Here is an 18,421-nt window from a genome sequence, read left to right as displayed (position 1 = left end):
ATTTGTATGCCAGTCAATGCAGTAGCAAAGTTAGCAGGAATCTAATAAAACAACAAAATAGATTGACGTACAAGTTAAAGAATAGTATTATAGTTTTTTTAATTGTGGTTCTTTTCTTTTCTCAAGTGTTGTATTTGAATTATGGACCCTACAGTTCTTATGCGCCACATTATGACTCCACATTTGCAAATATCAGCAAGGACGATTCTGATTTAATCTATTCAACGTATGGGGAAGACTCTGAGCTCCCGAGCGATTTCAGGTGAGTCACCGGTTCATCAGTGTTAGAGTGCTGCATTGTCCTAAAGTACTAACACACGTAAGTGACCTACTGATAGACTTACAGAGTAATTCAAAGGGTAGAAAATGTGTTCAGTGATTTTTTTAATTTGACAATAATTAAATAGACCCTTAGTTATCATCATCCTTTAATGGCAACTGAATATTTTAAAGAGTTTATCTCCCTAATATTTTCTGATGTTGGCATTTTATTTTATTTCTTACAAAAATATCTTTTTAAAGATGCTGTGTACCTCAACGTACTAAAATTCAGGAGCTTGTTGCTTCAGAATGTTGATGTGTCTTCTGCTCTGCTGTAACATTTTTGTGTGTCAGTGAGTTGTTCCACACTTACTCAGTTTGGGAACCCACAGCACATTTTCCCCAAGAGGTAGGACAGGATTCATTTCATAAGGCAGCCCATATCCGTGCCTGTTAGACCCGTCATGTACCAGTGAACTATTGCAATTACACTCATCCATCTCTTACTGCATGTTTCTGTGGGAAGATAACTTTCTTTGCTCTTATTTAGGATGCTGGGTACTTTGCATCCCAGGATGGGATATCATCTTGATTTACTGGGATTCTGGCTTGTGGCGGGGCACTGAGCTTGGGTTATTCCTCCTTGGCACCAGCACCTTGTTAGCTTTCATTATGTGTAATGATTTAACTCCATGGATCAACCAGGCTCCTGGTTTTCTGACAAAGGGAGGGCTGTTCACTTTTATATATGTATGGTAGTAGTGGGGGCAGTGGTTTTACAAGGCAGGGGTCCCTAGGTCAGAGACTGACCGGTTTAAGATCAGGCCATTTGTATCCTTCACATATCTTCTGGCCAGTTTGAACAAATTCTTTCTGGATTATTCATCCATACATTCCACAAATAGGCATTTCATGTGCCTTATGTTCCAGGCATTCTAGATGCTGGGGATTCCACAAGGGAACAGTACTTGCAAAGACCCGTGCCTTCCTGTCAGATGGTAACAGGTGTTTTGGAGAAAAGTAAAGACACAAAGGAGGATAGTGCTAAGACTGGGAGAAGGAGAGTAGTTTTAAATAGGGTAGTCAGGGAAGGCTTTGCTAAGTGAACATTGAGCAAAAACTCAAGGAGGTAAAGAGGCAAACATTGCTGCTGTCTGAAAGAAGAGATTCCAGCCTGTGGAACAGCTGTGCAGAGGCCTTGAGGTGGGAACCTACGTGACACATTTAAAGACCAAGAAGAGCAGTATGGGGCAGAAAGAGTGTAGGGGAGATAACAGATGGCATTAGATCTTTCTAAGGACTTGGAATTTTACCCAAAGTGAGATGGGAAAATACTCGTGGATTTTGAGCACAGTAGTAACCCAATCTAGCTTATAATTTTAAAACGATCACTATGGCTGCTGTGTGGATGACAGATTTCATGGGGGCAAGGGAAGAAACGGGAACTGCTGTCATAATCCAGATGAGAACTGGACCATAGGAGTAGCACTGAGGTGATGAGAAGGAATCAACAGTCAGCCGGTAGGATTTCTTGACTAATCAAAGCAGGGTGTGAGAGAGTGAAGTCAAGGAGGACGCCAGGGCTTTAGACTGAATCTAGAAGGATGGCATTGCTATTGACTGAGATGGGGAAGATTTTAGAGGGACTGCTTTGGGAGGAAGATCCACCAACTCAGTTTTGGACATTTTGAGATCCCTGTTAGACCTCCAGATGGAGCTGCCAAAGAGTGTGGTCCAAACTGGAGGTGGAACTTTGAGAGTCTTTTAGTACATGTGAGAGTCCTGAGATGAATCACCTAGTGGGGAAGTGAAGGGGAGAAGGAAAGAGCTCCACACGCTGAGCCCTGGACCCCGCCATCACAAGTCTTGTTTTTCTTTGAAGTTTTCCCCAGGAGCATTTCCTTTTCACGGTGTTCTTGATGTTGTTTAATTCTCTCATGATGATAAATTTATCACTGGTAATATGTAAGTACAGTGTTGTGCCTGGATGGAAAGTTTCACGTCATGGTGTATAAATTAAGGGCATCTAATGAAACAGTTGGCTCTGGTAGTAGATTACACCAGTAGAGATGATTTCTATATGAAAGTGACTTTCCCAACACGCTCTCTTTCAGCATCCATGAGTTTTTGGCTGCATGCCAAGATTATCCATATGTCATGGCAGATGGTTTACTGGATGTCTTAACAAAAGGAGGACATTCTAGAATCCTGCAAGAGTCGGAGATGGTAAGAATGCTGCTAAAGAAACAGGGTGATTTATCACTGGCTCTCAAGTGTTAGTCGTCAGTGTTATGAAACCATGGGATTAACCAGTGTGACAGCTGAACTCCATTCCGCTGAAAAGACAGCCCAGCCTGGGTGGAGACCATGGGTGGAGGACAATGAACGGAAACGAGTAACTCGGCTACCAGGATCTGTGAGGGCCAGAGGAGTGTCATTATCTCCTCATCTTGGGAATGTAGGAATCAAAAATGGGGGTTATAACTCAGAAGTCAACTTGTGTTATGTACCCTAACAAAAAAAAAGGAAGTCCTGCTCACTGGCTTGAAACTGAGTTGACTAAAATGATAGGGAATGTCCTTTTCCTTATTTTGTAGTAATAACACGGTGGAGCCTCAAGTGAAAAAGTAAAAAGCTTCCTCATTGCTGTCTTTTATTAACACTTGTAAACTAGCTCCAGTTCAGTTGGATGTAGTTCATAATCCAGGATAATTCAGACTTGGCTCAAAGATTAGAACCAGAAAATGTTCCTTCTGGCGTACAGGAGAGTTGATCTCAGAAATGTCCTTGTCACCATAATTAGAGGAACCCTGTATCCCCAGGGGTCATAACTCTTCCTGGAGGCTGTGACTGTAGTTGCCTTGTCCTCTGCCCTCACTACCTGTGGCTGCTGGTCCTTGCCCTCTTGGCAAAGCTGAGTCAGCGCCCGAGGTTCAGTGAGAACTGCTTCACAGTCTTAGCACATAAATGAACTGCTTTCTTTACAAGACCTAAAAAATACTCAGATTTACATGAATTCAAAAATATTTTTACTATTCTCTTCCCATCAATCTGAATTAATTAAAAGTCTTGAACTAAAATTGAATATCTTCCATCTGGTTGATATGGCAATATTTTTCAAATTTAAAGTTTCTCTGCCCTTTGATCCAGCAGTTCCTCTTCTCAGAATTTAAGAAAATAAGTAATATATAAGGGATACAGTGTTTACAGTTTTTTAAAACTGGGACTTGGTTAAATAAATCACAATATAACCTTTCAAAAAAAGAAAAGAGATTACTGATTTTTGCACATGACTAGGATTATGGGAGGCTTTCGCGTTCTCTATAGCATTTAAATATTTTACAGTAATCCTCTGATGTCGAACAGTATTGCCATTTTTAATGCAGAATAGGCCCTAGTGTTCTCCAGTCTTCTCTGTCAGAGATTTCAACCACCAGTTATTAAAAATAGATTCTATTTGAGTCCTTGTATTCTGTTTACCAAATACCTTTTTACACATGCATGTAGCTTCTTGATCAGGCATAGAACTGTCAATCTTTTTTTTTAATCGACAGTCAGTTTACAGTGTTGTGTCAGTTTCTGGTGTACAGCATAATGCTTCAGTCATACATGGACATACATATATTTGTTTTCATGTTCTTTTTCACCATAAGTTACTACAAGATATTGAATATTGTTCCCTAGGCTATACAGTATGAACTTGTTGTTTATTTATTTTATATACATTAGTATCTGCAAATCTCGAACTCCCAATTTATCCCTTGCTACCCCCTTTCCCCACTGGTAACCATAAGTTTGTTTTCTATGTTTGTGAGTCTCTTTCTGTTTTGTAAATAAGTTCATTTGTCTTTTAGATCCCACGTGTAAGTGATATCCTACAGGATTTTTCTGGTTTGATAATTTTCTTTTGTATTAACTTTGTTTCTTTTTGGGTTTTGTGACTATTACATGCTTTTGATTTATGGTTACCCTGTTTTTCAACTATATTAACCCATTACTGTATCTGTTTGCTTTAGACTAGTAGTCATGTAGGCTCAAACAGATCCTAAAAAGAATGAAGGAAAAAGGAAGAAAAAGAGAAAAAAAAAACTTTGTTTTCTTGTTCCCCTCTCCCACCTTTAATGATTTTGGTGTCCTTTTTTATATCTTCATGTTTATTCCCTTATTGTAGTTATTGCATTTCCAATTATGGTTTTCTCTTTTCTATAGCTTCCTACGTCTTTTCTAGTTAGAGTAGACCTTTCAGTATTTCTTTTAGGGTAGGTTTAGTATTGCTGAATTCTTTTAGTTTTTCTTGTCTGTGAAATTCTTTCTCTCTCCTACTGTAAAGGATAGTCTTGCCAGATAAGAGTATCCTAGATTGCAGCTTTCTCTCATTCAGGACTTTGAATTTATCTTGCCACTCCCTTCTGGCCAGCAGTGTTTATGTAGAAAAATCAGCTGAGAGCCTTATGGGGGTTCCCTTATAACTAACTCTTTGTTTTTCTCTTGCTGCCTTTAGAATCGTTTCTTTATCTTTAACTTTGGCCATCTTAATTATAATATGTCTTGGTGTAGGTCTGTTTAGGTTCTTCTTGTTTGGGACCCTCTGTGCTTCCTATACTTGGATATTTGTTCCCTTCTTTAGGTTTGGAAAGTTTTCAGTCATGATTTCTTCAGATACCTTTTCAGTCCCCTTTTCTCTTTCTTCTCCTTCTGGGACCCCTATTATGCATAGGGTGGCACACTATGTATTATCCCATAGGTCCCTTATATTGCTTTCATTGGTTTTTACTTGCTTTTCTGTCTGCTCTTCTGATTGGGTGACTTTTATCCTGTCTTCTGAATCACTTATTCATTGCTCTACATTATCTGGTCTGCTTTTGACTGCCTTTAGCTCAGCTCTTATCAGCCATTGTGTTTTGTTTTAATTAGCTCCTCTTTACAGTGTCTGTTTCCTTTTTAAGTATTCTCTGTCTCTATTCATAGTCTCTCCTATTTCCTTCAGTGCTTTTATCACCCCCTTTTTGAAGTCATGATCTAGTAGACTGTTGAGGTCTGTCTCATTGTTCTTTCAGGGGACTTCTTTTGTTCTTTTAATTGGGAGTGGTTTCTCTGCTTCTTCGTTTTACTTATATTTCTCTGGCTCTATGGATTTAGGAGTATCGGTTATCTACTGTGGTCTTGAAGGGCTGTTTTTTGTTGTTGTTTTTATTTATTTAAAGTGGGAGCATTCCTGTGTAGACTGTGCATCTAATAGTTTTGGTGCAAGGGCTGTTCTTAGTATGGATGGTTGCCACATCTTTCTTCCATGTGTGCGGTCTGTTATCCCTTTGATTGGGGGTGTGGTTGGTGTCATGGCGATAAGAGCCTACCCTGAGTGTTGTTAAGTGGGGCCTCTCTTTTTGTTCTGTGGTCACAGCCTTGACGGGGGCCGGTCTGCTCCCCTGTTGCTGGCATAGAGGCTTCTAGACCTATTTCTGAGCTGTGGTGTGTGGTGGGCAGGGTTGGAGGGCTTCAGCTGGGAAGAAGAGTCGCTGAGTGTACCTCCGCAGGAGATGTACGCTGGGAGGTGCTTTCTGTGGTGCTGTCTGTCACTTATTATGTGGGCTTAGAAAGTGCTCTTTGTTGATACTGCATCTGTCCCTGCCTTAGCTGTGGGAATGTCAGCTACCCACTCTGGTGTCCCCCAGGTTTCTGGGCCCCAGGAACCACCAGCACAGACCCACCAGTGTCTGGTGCTGGGAGCCACCGTAGTGAGTGTGCAGTGACACACCTGAATCCGTGGTGCCACAGGGTCAGCACAGACCTCAGCCCCGCCTCTGCATACTGTATAGTACACCCGCCCCCACTGTTTGGAACTCACTGCCTGTTCCTCCCAGAGGCACAGGGTCCAGAGAGCACAAATCCGCCCTCTTTGCCTGGGGCTGTGAACAAATCTCAGTCCCCGCTGTAAGTCCCCGCTGTAAAGTTGCAGGGCTGCTGGGTATGGATTCAGCTTGCAGCCCTGTCTCCATGCAGCAGCAGTGGCTGTGACCGAGCCCCACCTCTCTTCTCGAGAGAACACACCAACAACAGAGCCAAGTGGAGAAAGCGGTGATGGCACAGCTGCCTCACCCTCCTCCCTGCTACGAACACCAGCAGTGGTACCTTTTTATGGAGGGTCCCAAGCAGTTCTCCACACACACCCCCAGCCAGAGCTCACACCACCCTCCAGTCCCCTGAGGCTGCCTCTGTGCTGTGGGCCCCGGCCCTCTGCCCGGGCTCCTCACCAATCTCCAGCAGCAGGTCCCGCCTTGTCCCTGCTGGCTCGTGTCTAGGGCCAGGGATCGCAAGGACCCTCCATGGGAGTTTGTCTTCATTTTGTCTGCCAAGAAGCCAGCACATTCTCCTCTGAGCCTCGGAAGCTCCACTTCTGACCCACTGACCTCCTGGCTGGAGAGGATGTGTCCCAGCATGAGGGTACCTTTCTTCCTTTGCCACTCACTCCCTACAGGACCAGTCCCGCACTGATTTTTTCTTTTTCTTTTTTTCTCTTACTGGATTTTGTGAGAATCCTCCAGTTTTTCAAAGCGAGGGACACTCTGTCAGAGTTCAGTAGGTGTTCTATGCAATTCACTGGGTTTGTAGACATAGTTCTTGGTGTATTCGTGGGAGAGGGCGACCTGGAGTCCCTGTACTCCACCATCTTGGCACCTCCCCTAGACTGTCAAATCTTGAAGTCGCCAGTATAGGTACTCTGGACTCACAAAATACTCTTAAAATGCTAACAATTATATCTAATTCATTTTTAGTTTAAAATTCTGTTTTAATAATCCATATTCTTAATTTCTTTTATTATGAAATTCTTGATATTTTTGTTTCCTTGATATTTGCCTTATTCATCTTTTAATGAAGTGTTTTTCTTTATTATTATAGTCATCACCTGAAGATGAAGTCCAGGCTGGGACACTTGACACAGCAAAAGAAATGGAGGTGATTATATTTTATGCTTTATAAAAAATATTTAAATAGAGAATAAGCTAAAAAGCCTAAATGATAAAGCTTTTATTTTAAAGGAAAAATAATTATTGTAGTATCTTCAAGATAAAAGAACTCTTTTGCCTGTGGGGAATGTCAGTAATAGCTGTGCAGTCGACGAGCATGTAAACAAGGGAGCCAACACCAGTCACCACCCAGTGCCAGTGTGCGCGCCGTGGGGACACAGGTCGGAGGGCCCAGCCACTCTGCAGAGCTGAGGGGAGCCTCACAGGGGCTTCTGGATGAACCAGGTCTAGAAGGATGCACAGGCGTTCTCCAGCAGCAGGGCCAGGCATCCACAGCGGGTAGAACTGAACTGCCTGTGTAATGACATAAACAGATCCAGGTGTGCAGAGCGCCCAGAACGTGAGCGAGCACAGGGCACCTGGAGAGAGGAGGAAAGGTAGTGAGGACCAGATGATAGTGAGTCATACATAACAGTGCTGAGAAGTTGAGATTTTATCTTTGAAGATAGGATGCTATGATAAAATGTGGAGAAGAGAGGGGCTGGAGGGAGGGGACCAGTGAAAAGCTATGGGATTTACTCAGCAGAAAAATAACTAGCATAACAATATAAAGGAAGAGAATAAAGATGTGTAACAAAGAAAAATACGGTAGAACTACAATTGTCAGGAGCTGGAGCATGAGGCAGATAATATCGTTAGCTCATATTGGACGTACAGGAAAAGGAGCACACCTTTGTCAGGCAGAGAAATTTCATTCAGTTGCAGGGCTGTGTGTGGTTTAGGACATTATTAGCAGCGTGTGGAAGTCATTGGTGTCAGGGTAGAATTACTGTAGTTATTAAGGTAAATGAGATCATCCAGGCAGAACTTGTAGACTGGGAAAGGGTCAAAGAACAGAACCTTGGAGAAGACCAGCAGTTAAGGTGGGGAAACCATGAACGAATGGCATGCAGGAAAGAGTCCAGCAGTGTCAGATGCTGCACAGAAGCCCAGTAAGAGAGTCTAGCAGATGTCATTTGTCATCATAATCAGAATAATTTCAGTGAAATGGTGGGGACAAAAGGTAAAGATTCCATGAGTTAAATGAGTGGAGGAAAACTGGGACATTAAAGATCAGAGAGATGTAAGCCCTTTGAGGGGAAAGAAGACCTGAAGATGTGAGATCAAGTAAAGATAGATGCAAATGTAGATTGTATTTACATAACCATGGCATTTTTCAAGACAGAGTTGCCAAGCAACATTGTGTGCTTAGTGAGCAGACAAGAATGAAAGAGATCTTGAGAATGGGAAAGAAAGCAGGGTAAGAAGTGTATACTGAGTAGCGTTGTAAGAGCCCAGCTGGAATGGCAGACCATTAGTATGCACTGATACGGTTTTCTCCACCACACACTTGTAGGCTGCATGGAGGCAGAGAAGTTGGGTGTTCAGATGGAGCTTAGAGTGCAATACCAAAGTCTAAATGGGACCATCAGCTTTTGGTGACTCATTATCAGGATTTATCCATTCCCAAAAAGCAGTGTTGGGAGTATGGAAGTCTGAGTCTTCTGATTCCACAAATAAGACTCCACCTTTTTTAGGATTTTTTTCTCCCGTGCAATACTGTCAGCCTGGCTATGGGCCCCAGAGGAGACCCAGGAGATATCTTATGTTCAAGATCTTCCACAGGGAGTGCAAGTGTGTAGACGGGAACGTTGCCAGTGAACCTCGGCAACATGATGCACTGTCTTAGTCAGCAGAAGCTCTTCCCGGTGCAGGCAGGAACAGGGCTTTTATCTTCAGAGTAGTGATGAGACACAGGATGCAGATTGTGTGAGACACGCCATTCCATTACAGAAGTGTGGATTCACGAACATGTCTGCCAGGATTTGGGGATGGTTTTTTAAAGGTTTTTGTAGGCATCAGAATTATAACTCTAAATAGGTGAAATAACTTGGCTTATAAACACAAGCCATCTTACTAGCATGCTCATTCTAGCACTGTCAGGGCTTAGTCAAGCTCAAATAATTTTTTTTTTTAAGCAGGTTACAGAAATTGAGCCACCAGGGCGTTTAGACCCCAGTAATCAGGACAGGCTCACAGCACTGAAAGCAGTAACAAACTTTGGAGCTCCAGTTGAAGTCTTTGACTCTGAAGGTGAGTGTCTCCAGAGGGTTTGAAGGAAGCACTTCATGACACAGGCAGTCAAGATTTAATGTCACACGAGCACAGATGAACACAGCCATTCACTATAGGAGCACGTTGGTGGCCATGTGTCAGTGAAGAGTAAAGCATGTCTGTGGTATTGATTTCATCTGAGGGGGATTACTCCTTTGAGGAGAGGAGACTAACCAATAAATAGCAAAACCCCAGGGCACAGTACTCAGTTTACTGCATAAGATCAAATACAAATATGTCCATGTGGTCTTTAGTAAGTTATTTTTCTTACCACCCAGAAGCTGAAGTGTTCCAGAGGAAACTTGACGAGACCACCAAACTGCTCCGGGAGCTCCAGGAAGCCCAGAATGAGCGCCTGAGCACAAGACCCCCTCCCAACATGATCTGTCTCTTGGGTCCCTCATACAGAGAAATGCATCTCGGTATGTTGTACCTCCAGCAAGAGGAGAATTGGGGTGCTTAAAGGAAGAACTCTTGAGTTGTGATGCCACTGGGAAGTAACCCTGAAATATTCATGGACAGTTTGGGGGAGGGTTTTTTTTTTTTTTGCATTTATATAGTTATTGGGCTTTTGTTTTTTTTTAGTTATCTAAAGGAATCACATTTCAGTACCTTGAACTGTGTTTATATTGATTTTTTTCTTTCTTTCTAGCTGAACAAGTGACCAATAACCTTAAAGAACTTGCACAGCAAGTGACTCCAGGTGATATTGTAAGCACGTACGGAGTCCGAAAAGCGATGGGGATTTCCGTCCCTGCCCCGGTCACTGAGAACAACTTTGTAGATTTAACAGAAGGTACGTGCCCTGTGTCCCTGGGAGACTGGAGAGCTAAGTGTGAGTAAAAGGAGACATCAGTCCTCTCCCTCCAAGTAACATCTGAAAGGTTTTGTTCTGCATGTTAACGTATAAACTGTTTTAGTTTTCTTTCCATCTTGTCTAAACAATAAAGATTCCACACATTTGCAAAAAAAAAAAAAAGCTACAGTGAGTACCTAGTCTTGACCCTTTAACATGGTAGAGAAGTGCTGTCAAATTACTCTTCTTTTCTTTCACATCCTTTTTTTAATTAAAAGGAAAAAAGGCTGAATGAAGGTTTTTTTCCCCCCCAGATTTTGAAGAACCTAAAAAGACTGATGTTACTGAGTGTGGACCTGATGGGATTTGAAGCTAACTGGTATTTGAGTATATATTATGTATATATTTTTTTCATTCTTAACTTGGACATGCTTTTCAGAAGATATTAAATATTTGTAAATTGTGTTTTTAATTAAACTCTGGAACAGTTAATTTTAATGTTCCAGAGATTGGACTTCTGTCAGGTAATAAAGCTGAACCTGGGGCTGCGAGCTGTGTTGTGCGTGTCAGCTAAGTTACCCCTTCACCTTCCTCAGGGGCTGAATCTGAGGATGAAGTGATAGAGGAAAGCTTGGAAAATGAAACAGCCTTTTTCATGATGATCCATTAAAAGAAGTTCCTCCAGATAATTGAAATCCCTCATTTTCTACATCTGCCATACTTTTCATTAAGGAAATTATAACCAAATGTTTCCTAACTTACCAGATTACACCTTGATGATTTATTCAGAAAGTGGCCTTAGGAGGAACATGACTGACCTGTCACCACAGCAGGCAGAAAGTGGGTGGGAGTAGACCTGGCAGAGTTTTTTCAGAATAAGGATAGTGCTCCTTCCTTACGTTTCACAGACAGGACGGTACCTGAGAAACTCCTTAAGCATCCCCATCCAGTGAGATTTTTCCATTGTTACAGATAAAAATACTTAAAGTAACTCTAGAAGTTACTAGTATGTCCCCTACATACCTGTTGGGAGTGATGTCCCCATCTAGGAGGATTAGGTAAGTGATTAGGGGCTTTCCGCTACTACCAAAAACAAATACCATCAAAAACAAACAAAAAAAACCTACCAGGAGTTTCCTAGCATTAACTTACTTGGTGTTCCTCTTTGAGTGGTTTTTGCCATTTGTCAGAGGGTTATTTGGAACTATAGTAAAAGGATAAGACAGATAAGATAACAAACTAACGCATTCTTGAATACACAAGGATAAACAAGCTTAAAGGAAAGTTTACATTTCTGTTTCTCACAGGTCACCTACGCCCCTGCCATGCCCCTAAACTAATACTCATCTACTTGTTTCTGAAATGCAAAGGCCAAGTGCCTGAACAGGTTAATTCTTTAAGTAGGATACCATGTTATGTGGCTCTCTTTTATAACCAGGCACTAGACTGTAGCCTAGTTTAGTGAACAAATTAAGTTTAAGACCCTGCTCAGACTGTTGGGAGACCTTCTGTAAAACACGCAGGCAGGAAGCCGTTTTATTATTTTCTTGACTTTGAAAACTAACATTTAACAAGTAGGATGAAGGAAAATTGATTCTCTCAAGAGAGTTAAAATGACCTAATCTTCCAAAAACCTACTTGAAATCATATGCCAAGAGAATTAAAGAATCAGTTCAAATAAGTATTTATCAGGTCCTTTTAGAGTTTGTCTCTCCAGTGTAATTCAGGTCATAACTAATTCTTAAACTTGATCTACTTAGCTAAGGTAAGTTACCAAAGGCCAAGAAAACATTTAAATTCAAAACACTTCAGGCTATTCAGGTTTTCTAAATTGCTAATTTAATCGGTGAAAAGCTAAACAAAGTAGGAATACTGGTACTTTATAAAAATGAAATACAACATTTTGAAACAAATGTTACAGATCTATAAATATTCAGTATATAGCATAACCCCTAGTCATTTGTGTGTGCTTTCTCCAAGCATACTTCTGTACATATGTACAATGTATACAGTGGTTAATGCTCTTTTCTGTTAGGAAATTTTCTTAATAAGCCAACCAGAAAACTTCAGGTGTGACTTTTACTCATGTCAGTGAGCCCACCTTAGTAGAAACTTGAAGCAAGTCCCTGACCCCTAGAGAAGGTCAGTGTTTGAAAAGATACTTGTCCTGTCATAAAGCAAAATGACACCTATGAAGAAATGACTTGGTATTTGGAAAACAGATTTATAAAAAATAACTAAGTGGTTTTTATGGTCAGTTATACACTATGATCTGAACATCAAAAGTTAAAACCTTAATATTCTTATCCAAGCACAGTACTTTCATTGGAAATAAAGAAAAATACATGAGTGGTAACCAGTTATTTTTTAAACTCCCAATTGGGATTTCCGTTGCTGGAGGAAAAAGGTAATTTGAATATTGCAAGAGTAGAAAGAAGCATGTCCCCCTCAGAGGGGCCCCGCGCACTGACGTGTGTCTCCACTGTACCAGCGACAGAACCTCCCTGACGCCCCAGGAAGGCCCTGCTGAGCAGCCCTGGTCACTGATGATTTTCAGGGTATAGATTTCAGTGTAGTACTCACCTGAAACCAGCCCTTTACATGAAGAATTGGTGTGTAAAAAAGGCAATTTAAGTAAGGCTTATTTCCTTTACCAGCGTTTTTGCCATAAAATTCCTTTAGGACACCAAGTTCTTATGATTTATTCATACCTATTCCAGTTTCATACGGTGCACCGCACTGCCACCAGCCCGCCCAGCCCCAAGCCAGACACAGCGCAGGCCGGCCGCAGCTTCGGCTCCGGTTCCCCCGCCCGTGGCTGGGGTGGCGTCTCACCCCCGGGCCCGCTGTCCCGGGAAGCCTGGCTGCTCAGTCACCTGTCTGCAGCTTTGTGTAATCTTTCAAAGTCTCATGTTTGCAAGATTTTCTGTATAATTTCAGGGGAGTTCCTGGGTGACTTCTAGCTAAAAATTCAGCTGTATTAGAAATCCAGGGGACACTGTGGTTCAGAGAGGGGACTGGGCAGTTTGGTTATTCCTTACCTGGAATCACAGGCTGACTTCTTTCGATTTTTTCTGAGTTGAAGCACTGTTAAGACCCCATCTCACAAACCTAGTTTTTAGCACTTGCCTTAATTCTTTCGGTTCAGAACAAGACCGTCTCAACATTTGTGAGAGGGCTGGCTTCCCAGACACGGGAACCTCTGTACGTGCTTATGCTGGGTAGCACGCCTTTTAGTTTTAAAGCTCTTCAAAACACTAGCTAGCTCTGAGGACTGAAGAGAAGGAAGGAAGTACTGCAGGTTGTCCAGGTTCTCTCTCCACAGACCCACGCCTTTCCAATACAAAACTGAGACAGAGCTGAAGATTGCAGGGGGCGCTTAAAAATGCAGGAGTCAGGGAAGGGCTATGGGCTTATACCTTATTTCCTAGGCTTTTCTGCTTACTGAACCTGACCTCAGAATGCTGGCTTCAGAGTTGTCTGATTCGAAGCCCAGGCTGTGCAGGCTCCTTGCCTTCCTGCTTTGAGTCACATTCCTCAGAGCTCCATCCCACAGCTGAGCTGATCCCTGACGCTCACACTGGACAGTGGTCCCACTTCTGTGCCAGCGGGTACAAAGGCAAAAAGACTATACTGGAGGGAAGAGAATTTGTCTAGCATCCAGGAAGTCATTAAAAAAGATGATACCGCCATTAATAATGTATCCACTTAAAACAAACACATGCCAGAGATGGCAAGAAGTCAGAAGTGTCCCTTGTGGGGTTTTCTCCTTACTGCTTGAAACCATGTATCGATTTAAGACACCCTTTCAACTGTTTACCAGAATGCCTGTGTGAGAAATGTGGAATCTTGTAGCTGGTCCGCTGGGAAGAAAGGAGCCCCCTAGACTAGAAAGGGTGAGTCTCGCCTGCGCAGCATACAGGCCGCGGCCAGGGGCGTGTGTGCTCCGGGTCGTGCTCTGACGACTCCCCCACGGCACTGAGGGGATGAGGGTCTGGAGCTCACAAGTGAGCCCTCTCCTGCTGTGGTGGAGGACGTATCGCAGACCAACAGAGAGGTTCTGGCTGCCTGTGCAGGATAAGGCTCGGGAGCCGCCTCAGGCCACACGTTCTGAGAAATCCTCTCGTGCAAGTCCAAGGAAGCCACACAGATCCACCAGCCAGGGTGGTGGTGGCCACGCCCTTGGAATGCCTTTATGACTGGTGTGGGGCTGCGCCTTCCCCCTGGCTTGCTTCAGGGAAGGAAACGGGCTTCCAGCATGTTCTGCATCCACCAAAAGCCCTCAGTTCAACCCCAACCCTTGAAACTTGGCAGTATCTGTGCAGACAAAGTAAGTCCTCAGTTCACCCTTGCCTTTGACGTTGATGAGTCCGCGGCATTCGCAAGAGTAACCTAGTCCCTGGAGGATGGTACAAGTCTCTTCCGTAACCTGAAAAGGAAAAGAAAGCTAAGTCTTCAGAGGCAGGAAGAAAACCTGCCGTGGGAGGGACAGACAGAAGTCGGCCGACAGGCAGCATACGTGTCTGGTTTCCCTCAAGAATTTTGTTGCTAGAATCCCACAGCTGACTGACACCCGGGTTCCCTCACCTCTGCGAAGGTCTCTTCCCCTTGGGTACAGGTTTCCCCAGGTGATTTTTTACCTGGATTTTCCCAAGTTCTCCAGTGCTTTCCATTCGACTGGCGACATTGACCGTGTTTCCCCAGATGTCATACTGAGGTTTCCGTGCCCCAATCACTCCAGCAATCACGGGCCCGTGGTTTATGCCTGAAGATAATGTTTGCAGTTGGCAGATCATAGAGGCAAACCTCAGGCTTGTAAGGCCACAGAATCCACCCGGCAACCACAGAAGGCATTGACAGAACACAACTGAAATGAATGTTGGAACAGTGCTTCCTGAGCCTGGGACAGGAGATGGTACTTAGGATATGAGGAGGGCGAACCTTGACAGTTCTTTCTCAGACTCTGCTTTACTCGAGGAGAAGCTTGTGTCCAGTGTTAACACTTTCCTCATGTCTGCTAACTCTTAGCGAAGAGTGAATAGGCTTTGGGCACTGACCCTTTTAGCTAACAATGACTAGTTAGGTTATTGACTTTGCTTTGTTCTAAGTGTATTTTAAGGTCACCTGCTTACAGCCAGGAATCTGAGCTCTGCATTCTCTGTAGTGATATATTCGTATTTATTTAAGACTTTCAAAAATAACTTTGTAAATAGTATGCAAGGAGCGACTGGGTAATCGCTGAGGTTGTAGGGTCAGAGAGAATTCTGCAACTTATCATAACTGATAGCAGTGCACACTGGGCTGAGTGGGCTTGCCAGGAGACAGGGGCTGCACAGTCCCACCCGCCTCCCCGGGGCCTCACCAACGCGGAGGCGGAAGGAGTTGAAGGAGTGCCGGTTGATGCCGTCCAGCTTGCTCATCAGGGCGGTGCTGAACTCCACCATGATGCCGATGTGGGCATGCTGCCGCTCCAGGTCCTGCGGACAGAGCGCTGCACGCGGGGCCGGGGCCATCACACCCGCCTTCCTGCCTCCACCAGGTGTCAGGTGGACACTCCAAAGCCCCCTGAGCTGGTAAGTGCTGTGCCCGAGCCCGGCCATGAAACCCGTGGCGGGGGTAGTGGGGCAGGCATTGGTGGGACCCTCTGCAGAGGCTCCAGAACCTGCTCTGCCACTGAAGATCCCCTCCTGGTGAGGGGCCACATGCCCCAGACCCTCACCAGAATCCTCCCTCAGGCTTTGTCATTCTCCCATAGGATGGGGCATGGGGAGGTGCCCCTTTCAGGTAAAAGACAGGTCTAGGGCTGGGACTGGAGGCCACCAAGTAGGCAGAGTACCTGGTTCTCGTGCCCTGAGGGGATGCTGAGCCCTGCCGCTGCCATGTATGTGCTGCCGATGGTCTTGATCTTCTCCACACCACTGAACTTGGGCTTTAACAGCAGCTGTAGGACGAAGGGAAGCAGGGCCACATGACACAGCTGCAGCCGGGGCTGTCCCAGATGCTGAGAAGGGTTAGGATTCCCTCCCAGCACCACTTCCCGTGCACACATTCCTCATGCTGGGCCCTTCCCAGCTGAGTTCACACCTCCGTCCAAGTGGGGACACAGCCTCTGGGTTCTCTCTCTGCTCCTCCTCTCATCTCTGTTCCCTGACATTCCCTGTCTCCTCCATCCTCATCTGCTCTTGGTCCTGCTAAGGAGCAGACACACCACCCAGCAGTATCTACACAGGAATGTCGATTATTTGTCTGCAGCTGAGAGTTAAGCCCAAACTGACTTCCTCTGAAACAGGTTGATGACACTGGCTTAGCAGGAAATCAGACTGTTCTACAAGGACCTAAATCTAATCTAAGCAAGCTGCCCATCACAGGGAAGATAACAAAATACTTATTGAAAAAACAAAATTTGTATGTACCTTTTATAGTTTGTGTAATGTGTGTTCCTCCCAAGGGAGCCACACCATGTGTGTTAACTGGGTGCAGGACGCCCCCACCCTCTCCTCCAGCTCAGGGCGGGGGTGGGGGGGAGCCCCGCCCGCGCAGGCGGCGGGGAGGTTGGGGCGCACCTCATCGAAGTCAGCGATGATCTCATTCAACAGGCGCAGGCACTCCAGCCCTTCGTTGTTGATGTCACACTCTGTGTAGAACACTTTAAAGTCCGGCACAGACGCAAACATGACACACACGCAGTCGTAGGACTGATGGTACCAGTCCTGGATTGGGGTGAGAAGAAGTGAGACTCTGCGGCACCCCCCGGCCTCGTGTGGGGGCGGGGAAGCAGGCCCTGGAGACGATTCCGCTCCAGGAGCAGATGTTACTGGCATGGGGAGGGGGTCAGGGGTGGGGGGTGCTGAGCAGTGGTTCCCAGCCTGCCTGTACCTGAGACCCACCTGGGGGCTGTTACAGAATAGGTTTTGAATCGGTTGGTCGGGGAGGGTTAAGCTCAGGTTAGTTTTGGGCTCTTAAGTACCCTGGGTCTGTACGGCTGGGGTTGAGAGCCCCGGGGCAGTAGAAGGTAACAGGCAGGAGGCCTGGGTTCCATACGCACTGGGCCTGGGTTTCCACATCTGTAAAGCTCACTGCTACACAAAATTGGTAGAAATGCATGTTTTGATCAACAGATGGTCCAGATTACAAAGCCCTGCACATTTGCTCCTTGCAACAATCCTGCCAGCCAAGCAGTCAGCCCCTTTTTACAGATGTGAAAATCAAGGCCCAGGGCAATGAGGCATCTTGTCCACAATCACACCGGAACCCAGGTCTCTGACTCCAAAGCCTGTGTTCTTACAGCGGATACCACCATGGCCTCCTGGGCGCACCGTGGGGCCCAAGAGCCACAGAAAGCAGGTGCAGAAAGCATGTGGCAGCTGTAACACTTCACTCCACGGGACAGCGTCTATGCCTTCAGGCTCCCTGCCCTAGTGACTGAGCCCCTTCTCGCCCACACCTCGTTTAACTTGTCACCAATGAAGTGGGCGGCCACGTGGGCTGGCAGGACGTTCTCTAGAAGGAGGCGATTAACGTTCTCCATGGTTTCAAACTCCTCGTGTTCCATCTTGAACTTCTTCTTCCACAGACAGTCCAAGCGGCAGTAATAATCAATCTGCGGACAGAGGGCAGCATCAGAGTCCTGGCCACAGTGAGCGACGACAGGGCACACTTGTAACCCTGGGGGTGACGGAGCCAGCCCACCAGCACCCCCACCCTGTGCCCCTGGCAAAGGTCTCCAACTCAGTAGGCACCCTCCAGGGGCCTTAAAACCTCAGTCACCCATGACTCAAGTGACTCGCAAGATTAAATGTCACTCATGCCCGGATGGGAGGTAAGGACACTTACTCAGGACCCCAGACCCAGGGGCCAGAGCTTCCCTAAAGACTGCTGTCTTGCGTGCTGCTCCAAATCTGAGGCAGCCCCAGCCCCAGCCCCAGCCCGTCCTCTCTCCAAGTAGAGAGAAAAGCTAGGGAAGCAGTGGGCATTTCCAGGCTGTACCTGTCTGGAGAGCATGATGAGGGTGGTGTAAAACAGGACCAGGTAGAAATTGATCATTGTCTTCAGATCCCACGAACAGGATGGGGGGCTGCTGGATGAAGGGGAAAGGCAGGTGTCGCCTCCAGTTCCCCTCAAAGCCCCCCAAGCACAGGAGGTGGCAGGGGCCCAGACACAGTGCCAGCCCGCGGGCAAGTGAACAGGAGGGCAGAGATCGTGTCCTCATGCTTAGCAAACAAGACGGCTTCAGGTTGTAGAGAAA

At 45.3% G+C, this 18,421-nt stretch overlaps 2 protein-coding genes across 11 annotated transcripts in view; one reads left to right on the top strand and one right to left on the bottom strand.

Moving 5' to 3' along the window:
* Positions 1-10,727, top strand: part of BRD7 (bromodomain containing 7) — a 40,230-nt gene extending 29,503 nt beyond the window's left edge. The window contains exons 11-17 of one of the 2 annotated variants that reach the window (XM_032486278.1): positions 127-262; positions 2,376-2,487; positions 7,159-7,215; positions 9,245-9,359; positions 9,659-9,802; positions 10,033-10,176; positions 10,491-10,727. In XM_032486278.1, coding sequence (XP_032342169.1) covers positions 127-262; positions 2,376-2,487; positions 7,159-7,215; positions 9,245-9,359; positions 9,659-9,802; positions 10,033-10,176; positions 10,491-10,546 — 764 coding nt within the window. In that variant the 3' untranslated portion in view covers positions 10,547-10,727. The remainder of the gene's footprint in view (positions 1-126; positions 263-2,375; positions 2,488-7,158; positions 7,216-9,244; positions 9,360-9,658; positions 9,803-10,032; positions 10,177-10,490) is intronic. The other variant, XM_032486279.1, reaches the window with a different exon arrangement.
* A 1,271-nt stretch (positions 10,728-11,998) lies between these two features.
* ADCY7 (adenylate cyclase 7) overlaps positions 11,999-18,421 on the bottom strand; it is a 61,832-nt gene continuing 55,409 nt past the window's right edge. For 6 of the 9 annotated variants that reach the window (XM_032486270.1, XM_032486272.1, XM_032486273.1 and 3 more), the window contains 7 exons: positions 18,163-18,250; positions 17,621-17,776; positions 16,740-16,886; positions 16,013-16,117; positions 15,539-15,653; positions 14,817-14,941; positions 11,999-14,605 (listed from right to left, as the gene is read on the bottom strand). In XM_032486270.1, the coding sequence (XP_032342161.1) occupies positions 14,459-14,605; positions 14,817-14,941; positions 15,539-15,653; positions 16,013-16,117; positions 16,740-16,886; positions 17,621-17,776; positions 18,163-18,250 (883 nt within the window). In that variant the 3' untranslated portion in view covers positions 11,999-14,458. Of the gene's footprint in view, positions 14,606-14,816; positions 14,942-15,538; positions 15,654-16,012; positions 16,118-16,739; positions 16,887-17,620; positions 17,777-18,162; positions 18,254-18,421 lie in introns of all 9 variants that reach the window. The other 3 variants (XM_032486274.1, XM_032486275.1, XM_032486276.1) reach the window with 1 other exon arrangement.

Source organism: Camelus ferus, chromosome 9 (genome assembly GCF_009834535.1).
Source record: "Camelus ferus isolate YT-003-E chromosome 9, BCGSAC_Cfer_1.0, whole genome shotgun sequence".
Taxonomy (NCBI): domain Eukaryota; kingdom Metazoa; phylum Chordata; class Mammalia; order Artiodactyla; family Camelidae; genus Camelus; species Camelus ferus.
The sequence above is the reverse complement of the archived record's forward strand: the minus strand, read 5'-3'. Positions and strand labels throughout refer to the sequence as shown.